This window comes from Empidonax traillii, unplaced genomic scaffold (genome assembly GCF_003031625.1).
Source record: "Empidonax traillii isolate 1590-97213 ecotype Southwest subspecies unplaced genomic scaffold, ASM303162v1 scaffold704:size332872, whole genome shotgun sequence".
NCBI classification, from domain to species: Eukaryota; Metazoa; Chordata; class Aves; order Passeriformes; family Tyrannidae; genus Empidonax; species Empidonax traillii.
This window is the reverse complement of record NW_020955897.1, coordinates 187,632-200,201: the sequence shown is the minus strand read 5'-3', so window position 1 is coordinate 200,201 and position 12,570 is coordinate 187,632. Positions and strand designations below refer to the sequence as shown.

Below are 12,570 nucleotides of genomic sequence, written 5' to 3'. Positions count from 1 at the left end.
TGCAAACGCAAGTTTTTGTAAATGTACAGGTATTTCTCAATGCATTTTTGACTGGCTTACTATACATAGATATTTGCCACAAGAATTGCCTCGATGAAAAAGTGCTTAGTGATCACCTTTCCTCTATCCTTTACATTTTTTTATTTTAATTTTCTTTTTTCTCTTCCCAGGCATTTAACAAAAACAACTTGATTCTGGAGGAGAGAAACAAATACTTCAATCCACATCTTACTGCAAAGACTTATTCTAATACCTATTTTACAGATTTCAATAATTATGATGAGTACTAATGGGCTTGTGTGTTTTCTGGCCTCCTGTAACTCCCCAGTCCCCAAGGCCTGTGCTACTTGACTGCTCATGTGATTGAGGCTTCAGAGATGAAGTTCAGAGACATTTCAAGCACAATCCAAGCCATCAATGTCCCATTGCTGCCAAAAGCCCAAAACATCTGTTTGTGACATGATGTTTTCTTTGCAGAGTGCAAGATTGACCTTCAGTGTCAGGGGCAGCTGTAGCCCCTCAGTGTTGCTGGACCACTCGTGAGGATTGTATTGCTTCGCTCAGTTTCATAAATTTCCAGTCAGATCTCTCTAACAAGTGACTAAGTAATTCCTGAGACTGAAAAAGAAAGAATAGTGTTACCCCTTAAACCTCTGCCAGGAATACAAATCTAATTTTCTTTTTAGGCATTGTCTTTTATTTCCTTGAGATTTAAGAAGGGAGCTTTGTTGTTAGCCCTCTGTGCAGTCTTCTGAAGCTCACACCGGCAGAAAGATCTCACAAGGTGCTGGGAATGAGGACAAGAAGAAGCGTGGTGGTTTAGTGATACTCTGCAGCAGCTCTGGGCTCTCTAAGCTGATCTTCTGGGGCTGTAAATCACTCTGGCTGCAGTTCAGCTGTTCAGACTGCAGAGACTAAGGCTGTACCAAGGGATACAATCTTGCAATTAACCCAGACACCTACAGGGTCAGTGGTTTCCAGTTGCGAGCCGAGCCCTGTCACATAAAGCCTTCACCTTGTTCGGTTTAATTTTTGGGAGGATGTGGAAGGGCATGTCCCACAGGGAGACTGATGGAGGAGGGCAGATGGGAGAGGCACACTGGAAGGTTTTTCTGTGTGTTGTTAATAAACCAGCCTTGCTGCAGCCTGCAAGTTTGCGCAAGTTGTGGCATTCCACAGGCTTCCTCTCCTTGGTGTGTGCACATGGGAACACATTTGTCTCTGCCGTAGCACTCACCATTAGGCTGGTCACAGAACAATACGGCCGCAACCACATTTTGTGTGCCATCTCTGGCTCCCGGGAGTACGTAGGTATGATCATAGATCTGCTTTTCTTTTTCCAGCTTTTACTTTTTATGCACATGTCTGACAAACAAAGCTGGCTCAGAAGGCGTAGATATATTTGCAAAGCATTGTCTCATCTCATTGCCATGTCTGACCCATGTCAGTTAGCCCCTAGAGGAACATTCTTATGGTGTTTTAATTGATGATCTTGTTGTAAATATTTAAAATACTGTTTGAATTTTAAGTTATCAGTTTTAATTCCTTTTGTAGTGGCAGGTAGGGAAACACAAAGAAGTTTTATACCATTTTTCTTTGTTCTGTCTGTCTTCACCCACATTCATGACGTTATTTTTGTATCTGAAATTCCAGATGTATAACTAAAAAGAAAAGGGCAGGGATTTGGGTCAGATTTTTCAGACTATGTACTAATGAGGCAGCATTTGCTGTTCTCAGAAGCTTGTGAGAAGAAATTACAAGTGAATATTAAGGATTAAAGAATTGGGCTTTTATTTTCTTGCTAAAAGCAAAGATCATCACACTAGAATATGAAGGGAAGTATGCAAGGAGAAGCAGAGTGGAAATGTTTCCATTCTGTGTTTAGAGTCCTTGCTAATTAGGCTATGTCATGATACGCAAATAGAGAAAAACATGTACCGATTATAATGATTCACAACTATGTACAAAAAATAGCAAAAAGTACCAAGAAACATTGATCATGTGAGACTGTATTTGAGCACCACTTTGGTGGTCCAGCCACTTACATAGCACAGGTAAATACCATATGTACTGATGGCAGTGAGCTACATTTTTGAATGGGGATAGATCTGAATGTAACAGTCTCTGTAGAAAAAAAAAAAGTCAAAGCAAGTGGTCTTTAAAAAGCTATGCAGTAAAATGAATGCACATTTACCATCTATGAAAATAATTAAGATCAGCCACCTATTTTTTTCCAGCTGAACAGTTCTCCCCATTACTAACTCAGTCAAATTAAAGGACCTCACCTTCTCACCAGTTCATCTCCAGAAAGTATAATAGTGCTGGTTCTATATAATTTGTGATTTTTTTACTGTGCATTAGGTTTGGTTTTCCAGGAAGAAATTAGCTGATTGCCCTGGGTAAGAGAAAATTTTCTCTGCAAGAGATAGAGGAGAAAAGAACTCTCCAAATCATAACCAGTCTGGTATATGAATTGCTGTGTTCATGCCAAAAGATAAAATTTTATATTTAAATAAGATAAAATAAAATCTATATTTCTGCTACTGCCAAGAAAAAACAGCACATGTACATAAACTCATATGTGCAACACTGTTCCTTTCTACCCCTATATTCAGAGCACACTAGTCCAGCTTATGGATTTTATATTTAGAATACTAGTTATGAGACCAATATCTTTAAAATATTTGAACTATGTACTTTTATTTTAACCTTTTTTAATTAAAATTACTGAAATTAGCCTTTTTTTCCTAACTCTTCAGTAGTTTGAGGCGCGCCTATTTTTACAGTGATCTATTTTCCATTCCTTTTGTGGATAAATGCATATGTTAGATACATGTTATATATGTGGTAATAATATCCTAGGTTAAATCTACATGACCATAGGTAGAAGTGCATTTAGCAGATGCTCAGTCTGCTCACACTTCCATCTCCCAAAGAAGTATTTAAGGTGTTCCATATTTTTGAACAACTCCCATGTTATTGAATCACCATGCCAACTTGTCCAGAAAGTGATTCTTTTAAACTGTTTTTCTGTCATTTAGATTCCTAAATTTCATTGTTCTACATCCCAGGCAGAAATATATTCAAAACTCTATCTGAAGCAGCAGAGGAGACGTGGAAATAGAAGAGCACTTACAATGAGAAAAACTTGTCGACAAGATCTCCTTGGCCAAGCTAGATTGTGAAACAACAGATTTTAAAGATTTGAGATATTTTTGTCTTAGGTAATTTTAGAGGACCCCAGATTCACTGCCTGTATCAATATTTTCATCTTCTGAGTTCTATGAAGCTGCTCCAGTGATTTGGTACAGGTTTTCCTTACTTCATTTAACTTTTTTTTTTTTTCCAGAATAGGTCGCGCACATTTTGGTGAAGAGCAGATTTCATAGAATCATTTAGGTTGGAAGACATCTAAGATCAAGTCCAACCATTAACCTAGCACTGCCAAGTCCCTTACTAAACAACGTCCATTTGTCCGTGAAAACTCTTATTTTTCTTTCTGTCAAAAATGTAACAAGTGGGCATTTTCCTGCAAATCTTCTTTAAGCCAATGGAGCTCTCAAATTTGTGCAAGGGTAAAATTTGATTAAGGAATCGTTCTGTTTTTGGAAAGGAAAAATCAGTTCCCTTGCTCATCAAATGCCATACTCTAATACCCGTTATCCTTGTGCTCTATTCTAGATAAATAATTATATTACCTTTGAAAAATGCCAATAAATAATATTACTAAACCACTTTTGCACTGATTGCATAAATTTTAAAATGCTTCTCTATTTTGAATACAAACATTTTTGCAGATACATCAAAATTCTCTAAGTAAAGCTGTTTCTACACAGCCCTGCTACATGGAGGGAGTAGGGAGCAGGATTTCCAGTCACATCCTGAACGCTGTAGACTTTCACTGGCTAACTCAAAGTATGCTAGAGTATATATTTTGTGCTTATTTTTATGTTTGGTACATAGCATATGTTCCTCATTTGCTTAGAAAATGGACTTCTGTGCTTGCAGATGTATCTTGGACTTTGATTTGAGTCTGATGATCTTCGTGGTCTTTCTAGGTTACTTTATATAGAAGCTTTTCCAGCTGCTTGCAGTCACCTGCTGTTGAAGCAGTGTGGTTTGGCTAAAACTAATCAAGAGATTTTTGACTAGTATTAGGATTTTCATAAGAGGGTGGAAGAAAGAATGGGGCTTAAATGGCTTTGATTTCCAGGCTATTAAGCAGTACTGATTAAAGTCTCACATGGGTGTAGGACACTGTGCATTTAGTTAGCTCAACCAGAGCTCCACAGCAACCTCTGGGAAAATACCATGCCAATGTACAAATCAAGAGCTACTGAAGCACTTATGTTAGCGAAGAAAGTTCTCAGAGCATCAGACCATACCATGCGGCTGTTCAAACCAGAAAAAAAAAGTAAGTGGTCTCAGATGCAAGTAAAATGTTAATAGGATTAAATGCTTCAATATTTTTTTTCCTCATAATTATATATAAATCACTTCTTTAAATGTGGGACCAGTTTTATTCAAATCAGCGCAACATGAGCACATTCCTAATGTTAATTGTATGCATAATGGCTTTGCTGTATGAGATCAATTCTGTAAACAGTTTGGTCCAAGCTTATCTTGCTCTGCTTAAGGCATCTGGCCAATTTCTGATTGCAGCTACCACCAGCACCCTCTTTGTCTCGCATGGGAAAGCGTCTTTAGATGGGCAGAGTTACATCCTGGTGAGGGCTTGTGGCTCTCCACCAACAGTGCAGTGAGCCTGGAGAGATATAGTTCTAATTTTCAGTGGCATTTGGATGCCTAAATTTAGGTTGCCAAAAGCTAGGCTCTTGAGTATAATTATACTCATCACATAAATAACCACACCAAGATCAGTGGTATGGATGTAACAAGTTACTTATTTTAATGTGTTTACAGAATTGAGCCCAAAAGGTATTGCTTCTGCACAAATCCATGCACAATACAAGATGACTTCAGTAGTAAGACAACAGATTCATTTAAAATTGTTCACAAGCGAATCTGCATCTTGATATCAGGGAATAATATGTGTTCATTGTGTGGGGTATTTGAATTCATTCCTTTCTTTGCTAAATAAATGAATGATAAAAAAAGGTATTGCTTTATTTATTTATTTATTCATTTAAAAGCCATTCTTCCAAATAAAGAGGGGTTCTGGGATTTGTGAACATTTTCCCTTTCTTTCTTTCTGGTCTTCTCCACAAAAATGAATCTGTTTGTAGCTGAAATGGGCTTTAGCTAGACTGCTCTGTGCCACTAAATGAATGCTTTGCATTGTGTTGCCATGCGACAACATTTTCTAAGTGGGATGTACAAAGAGAGAAATATGCAAACCTGGGAGGTTTTGGCAAAGATCTCAACCCCAGCAGTAGCAAGGATAGGCAGAAGTGAAAACAAAAATATAGAAGAATGTGACTGAAGACTTGGCAAACTTGCCAGTAAACTCACAGGAATTTAGAAGCTTTTTGGGAAGTGCTAAGGGTGAGGCTGTTGGGAGTGTAACCTCCTGAATATCAAGCCAACTAGTTGCTCAAGAAAAAACAGTCTGATTGCAATAGGTATTTGTGCAAATCTGTGATTGTTTCTCAGAATCGGGGGAAAAATTGGTGACACTGTCAACATCAGGTTAACCAGAAGGGATGGAAATGCTCTCACAAGCAGTACAGGGGACATTTGAGCAATACCTGTGTTGACAGGAAGGATAAGGCAAGAGGATCAGATCTGTAGAGCCAAACAGTTGGTGCTGAACTCCTGGATTTTGGACTAGATCCAGCCTAGTCCCACAGGCTGAACACACATGACCAGTTAGAGTGTGTACCCCTTTAGTTGACCTCATTCACTGAAGAAAAAAAAGCACCACACCAGATGACATGCTCTTGAGACCACTCCATGGTGCAAGTCAAAGCTGAGAGGTGTACTGGAAACTGATAAACCTTTTGTTTCCAGTTGGCTTTTTGGATCCAGATTGGGCACTTTTTCACCTTCTTGCCTTTCCCTTGCCTTTTCTGCTTGCGGGAAACACTTGTGGGATCACAGCTCCACCTTGCCGAGTATATATCAATTTGACAGAGCGATTTTATGCCAGTAGTGAGACCTGCTAAAAATTTGTACTGTAAAACTGACATCAAGGGCTGTGTGAAAACTGTTATAGTGATAGTGAGTCTGTTTTCTTGTAATTGATCTTAAACTGAAAGTACTATAGCAATTCCTCAACTGAAATGAACATCTGAGCAGAGATGATAATTCGCAGAAAAAAATTCAATCAGTGTAACTTTCAGCATGCTCGTAATTCAGTCCTAGAGTCTGAAAGCGCAGAAAGAAGATGTTATTGCACTTGTTTTTTGTTATTTTTTCTCCAAAAGATTTATCCACAAGCCTCATCCAACAATAGTTTTGGATTTTAAAATATCATGGAACGTAATAAACAATAGCAAAGTCTACGTTCCAGGATTCAGCAACTGTATTTACTAATCACTAAGCCAGTGGTTTTGAATGTATTCTCACTTTTGTTAGCTACAACAGTAGGCATTGACTAAAAGTGAAAGAAATAAAATTTCAAATAGACAGGACATTTAAGGTCTCAACTTCTAAATAAAGTTTTGATGGCTGACAGGACAGCTGCAGAAGAAATTGCTTTTATGTCTGTGTGCTGAAAAGTGCTTTCTCTTGTCACGGCCCTATGAAATGTTCTGTACCAGGGAAAAATTTTTTATAATAGTGATGCATCCAAGATAAAATAATTGAAATAGAGCTAAGAGATTTTAGCAGTAGTAAACACTTTGGTTTTATATCAGGAGAAGGCAACTGCTTATTGCAATAATGGGAGTAAATGGTCCCTGTACAGATCTATATAAGAGATCATTTTTGCTTGTCATTACATCCTTCAAAAACAGCTTCCTTAGCAAAACTTCTCATGAGAGCTGCAAAAGATTCTCATATTGAAGTGGGTCAAGCATGGAAACACAGGTGCAGGGATTTAAGCCAGTTACTACTTCAGTCTTGTTCCATGGATGTTGAGCTCACTTTGGATTTACACCTATTCAAACACATTATTAAATTTGTGTCTTGATGCCTATCCATTGACTCATTTAGTAATCCAGAGGTAATTTAACATAATGCTTTACTGATCATCTGGGACACAGAGAAGGAGTTCAACTGATGGCTGGTGATGGTTTTTCTATCATATGTCCCATCATATATTATCCTCTCCAGTGCTGTTATTGGATATTTTAAATATTTTTTTTTAAATTTATTATCTTTTATCAATTTGAGTTCTAAATTGGGGAGCGTAAGGAGCATACCGCTTTTCTGGTCTTCATGACTCAGATTGATATTATTTAACTGCTTTGATTAGTATTCAAATTTTTTCTTGATTTAGGTTTTTTTCCAAGATTTGGTAGTAAGGATTTTTCTTCCCTTTCCAAATATTTAATGTCAGCATGACGTGAACATCCCTGTGTGCTCATTTAACACTTTTTCCCAAATAAGAACACATTCTTAACCTGTATACTCAAATCTCAATTACACATCTGTGATCTTCTAAGTATACTTTTTGTTTGCTTGTTTTTTGCACAAGTGGAAACAGTACTAACCTGCAAGGGAACATCAAGTTCTGCAGTGATGAATTTGGACTCTGTACAGAAGAAAAGAAAAATAAACTTCTTTACCTTTTTATATTCTCTTTGAAGCTTCCTTCTTGATGTTACTAAGGTGTCATAGTGTATGACTATATTTCTCTCCGAGTGCTCTTCAACTCAGTGCTTACAGTTTAAGCCATTTTTATGGGATTTCCTGATCCCATGAAGTGTTAAATGTGTTTGACATTAGAAGAGACATAAAACTTGCCACAAACCCAAACCACAGAGATAGGTAGAAGTATTTTCAAATCTCATGGTTTGGACCCCAATATGGATTAGAGTATTTCACTCCCTTGATTTCCTAGACATCAATTCCTGAGAACACTCCTTTTATATTTGGGGTTTTTTTTAATCTTTGTCAATTACTTATCCATGGCCATAACAAGCCCACCTTTGCCTGTGATTTCCTGTGAAACCTGAGCTAAGATTTTTCCTAAGGTACACGGAGTAGAGTAGAAGATGCTTTCTAGTGTTAAAGATGTTTCTTTAACATACAATGTGCTGCAGAAAGACATGGGTTGAAGGGAGCATTCTCTTCTTCCCATCATTGGCATTTATGTAGAAAATGAAAATACAGGAAGGTTAGCTAGCCTGGTTTGCTGGGAGTGGTTTTGGGATATAAATGGCTCACATAGATTACAGTAATTAACGTACCATAATAACAACAGTCATGCCGGGAAAGACCAGAAGTGTATTTAAGCTTCTTTCCTGCCAGTAACTGAGAGCATCTGTATTTGTGCTTCAAGTGTTCCTTATTTTGATATAATCCTTTTAAAGGATAGTCTTTCCTTGCAATGGAATCAAATATTTCTTCATTTCTTATTTTTATTTTTTCTCATGGGAACTAGAACTGTCCAAGTCATAATGGGATTACTTCCTGCATAGCAATCCTCCTCTCCACAGTAACCAAAAAAATCCCTCTACATGTTACCGTGTGCTACAGCACTAAGTTTGTGCTATCTTGCAACTCCTTTTCCAGTACAAGTTTTCCAGACACTTGCATGGTTGTCTCTGTCTTCTCTATTTTCAGACAGAAGCTGGTTTCTTGTTACAAATTTAAATCTGATACCTGTGTACTCTCTGGTCATCTGTGACTGGGTTGCTTCAAACTTTACCTGACAAGACTTCTCTGTACCTCAATAAAAATTTCTTTCCAGAAGGCTCAGGTGGGTACTTACAGACAGAAAACATTATTTTGATGTTGGATGTTAGTAGGTTTTTCTTGGTTTTGGTTTTGGTTTTATTAAGATAAACACTTTCCAGAGACAAAACACAGTAGGTAAAGTGAGCAAAACCCTCTATGTTAACAACCATTTATACCAGTATAATCAGTGATTTAGAATCCAAAATCTTAAACAGTCTCTATGTTTAAAATTCAGAGGGGAGTTTGATAAAGTGAGAAAACAACAAAAATCCTAAATCTTCAATAAACACAAATCTCAGGGGAGGAAAGTTCATCCACCATAACCCTTCAGCACAATGACTTGTTCTAGAGTTCAATATCTATTAAAAATGCAGTCCATTTTTAAATACTTACAAACCTGAAACCTGAGGTAAATAAGGGAACAAGCAAAAAGTGTCCTAATATTCAGAGAAGCTGCACTTCTGTCGTGTTGCAAGAGCTGTGTGATGACATCAGCCAGTTATCAACCTGGAAACTTTACAGATAATAACATTTAAACATAGGAGCTATTTTAGCAAACACCAGGAGCTTTCCTCAAAACTTTCCTGGAAAAGCAGAAAGACTTCTGCTGCTGAACAGGTTAGGATTTGATTTGTTTCATCTGCACATTTTCTGACACCAATAGCAGGTGGGATTCATGGTTGTTGTTTTTTTATATAACTCTCTTGTGTGTATGATGCCTGTGGATGAAAAGTCCCTGCTCAAAAGATGAACTACTGTACAATTACCTTTGGGTTTTTTTACCTGCTGTTTGTAGTCTGTTTGTGAAGAAATATGTATATGCTTTTCTATCTGGACTCACATGTTTTGTCTCCCATGCACATGGGCACACAAGCACATAAATGTCCAACACGACAAAAGGAAACTGGGACAAAGATTGCTGAAGTCACTGTCAGTTCATAGTTTTAGCTTTTTGTGTCTGTAATGATAGTTTTCTCTTCCTGTTCCCTGTGATCGTTTCTTACTGATGCTTGAGAGCTCATACACTGACTGAGATCTGGTACATAAACACAGAACAGAAAATCAGATTTCTGTGTGGGAGTTCTTAGTGTGAGTTGCCTCAATATTTGAGCAGTAGTTGCTGACAGCTTTTGGTTTAAATAATATGTTATTATCTCTAAAGAAAAGCGTCTGGAGGGTTACTCAGCCAGTCGATACAAATTGAGTACAACGTCCTCTTGGTTTTCTCATTAAAGAAAACAATACCAGCATTGCAGGGGCCACTTAGTGATCATTAACAGGGGTACCACTGCATTGCTAGCAGTCTTGTCTGCCATTTCTGCTCCAAAACTGCACTCTATGAAGTTTCAATGAAAGTCAAAATAGATGTTAATAAAACTAAAGCACCATGTACACAACTTTGCGTCCTTTCACAGTAAGGTTCTTTTCTTAAGAACCACAAGTCTCTGCTAGGCACAGAATCAAAGCTGAATTAGTGTTACATGAGGAAAAAAAAACGTGCTGACCAGACACGTTTGCTGTGGCTGTAGGCCAGTAGTCTTACAAGTTTATGTCTAATAAAATGGACCTGATTTAGTGAACTCCAAGCTATCATTAAAAAGTGGGCAAATGCCAGCAGTGGCACCATGGTTTTCCTCTAATAGCAGACTCAATGTGTATCAGAAATAACAACTGCACTTGGAGATGCTGTTTATTAGAGCTCTGTGTCCAGATGGTAGGCTTCAGTCTGCTTTGTCTGCATGATAATAAACACCTGGTTTCCTCTCTGCACCAAATAAAATTTCTACAAGAACATTAGCCACTTTAAACAGTTAGTAATTTAAATTAACTTCAGAAATAGCCCTGTAACCAATCAATAATGACCTTTTCCTCAACAAAAACTAGAGTACTAAAAAATTAAGAGAAATATTATTTCACTATCTGGCTTCTACCCACTAAAAGTATTAAAGTTAAAATGTTCAAGTTTTTTTGTCATGCTATCTGCTTCAGCCAAATCAACAAACAAAACAAACTATTGCCAAAAAATTTTATCTTTGTGAAAATATGTGAAATGGCATTTAATTTACCTAACTCTCAGCAAGTGTTATATTGCGAAAGTTTGTTTAAAGACAATAAAGGCAGTTGCAAAATAATTTCAATACAAGAGGACTGAAGCAGAGTTTAAAACACTGAAATGCCCTATTGTTTATGCAGCAATTTCTTTTGTTGATGTTCCATCTTGGTAATAAATAAGATTAGAAGAACTAGGATAAAGATAAAAAGCAAACAAATAAAAAAGTGGGAAATGTTTATGTAGCTCCTACGGAACCATGTCATGTAATTAGGCAGGGTTTTTGTGGATCTTTCTTACTAGTGCTAGCAGGTGAGATGGGTAAGTCACCTTTTTCCCTTTTACAGTTCGATGGCTTGAAATTATTTATAAGTCTGAATCCCATCCAGATCATAAAGCTGGTCCGCAAATTGTTGTGAGGGATGATCTTTGTTCCAGAGAAGCCCTAGGCAGCTGGCAAAGCCAGAAATACTCCCTTCACAAGAATAGATTAAAGGCGGAACCTTAGTTTTACAACAAACACTGCAGTACTTTGTAGGTTATATTTATCCATGTAGTGGGGATGCCTTTACAGCACTCCAACTGTGTCAAGTAGCCTACCTTGTTCAGACTAGTTAACTGAGACTTCCAGGTGCTGAGGGCCTGTGAGTGAGGTCTGACAGTTGGAATGAGCTGGTTCCTGAACTTACTTTCTGTAACGTGTCTTTGTTGGGTGGTGCTGGTTGCCCACATTGAGGCACCAGTGGACATACTCACCTTCTGGTTGGCCCAATCACACCGGATCCTCCGTTTTGGCATGCAGCTCTGTGGAGAATCTGGCAACATTATCAGAGGGGGGAACTTCCCTATCAGTTCTCTGAGCATCAGAATGCCAGATGAACAAGAAGAGATGGTACAAACCCTTTTATTGATTGAGGACAGTGCCATGGCAAGATTAAGAAGCAGTTTTATCAAGGTGCAGGGCTGAATATCTCTCACTGAAGGGACTGTGAGCTTTAAGTTTGTTTATAAATCTATCCCCAGATAAATTCTCTGAGATGCAAAACTTTTCTTGTGGCAAAAGGAAGCATCTAACCCTAACCTCTGACCTAGACATTTATTCAGAAAAGATGATCCTTTATCTCACAGTGACAATTTTGAGTTAAAAACGTCGCAAGGCTCCACATCTTACTTATAACATCCCTTATAAAGGGGCGGAATCTCATTTTTGCCTGCATGGTTTGTCATCAAGGAAAGATCTGACACAAATTCAAGCAAACGCTGAAGTCTAGCTAGAAGCATGTCACATTTTAAAGTCTTCTCTAATTTTTTGTCAAGCTACAGCTCATCAACAGTTTTGGCAACACCCACTGATTTTTCAAGCATTTTTTCTGTAACGTAGTGCAGAAATCTGCTTTGGCATTATCCACCTCAACAGCAGAAAATGTGAGAATACTCGAGCAAATATGAACAGTTCATCATCTCCCTCAAGCTTTTATCAATTACCTGCAGAACTGGGATACTTTAAATCTGCACATAATTAAGAAAATTCTCTTAATGTAAGCTGAACTATATCTGCAATCCTTGAGAAAGGAATAACCATTAACCTGTAAGAACTTGGACATGCTGTTTAGTGCCCTGTTATTCCCCTCTCACATTCCATGTGCTATCGCTTAGCTATTTCACTGCAAAGATAAAACAATACCACTGGAATGAAACACATCAACACTGGCTAA

General features: G+C 37.8%; 1 protein-coding gene across 1 annotated transcript in view; it reads left to right on the top strand.

The window, feature by feature from the left end:
• LOC114065867 (semaphorin-5A) overlaps window positions 1-3,368 on the top strand; it is a 127,838-nt gene extending 124,470 nt beyond the window's left edge. Inside the window, exon 16 of the mRNA XM_027900078.1 lies at window positions 171-3,368. Within this exon, the coding sequence (XP_027755879.1) occupies window positions 171-290 (120 nt within the window). The 3' untranslated portion in view covers window positions 291-3,368. The remainder of the gene's footprint in view (window positions 1-170) is intronic.
• Window positions 3,369-12,570: the final 9,202 nt, after the last annotated feature.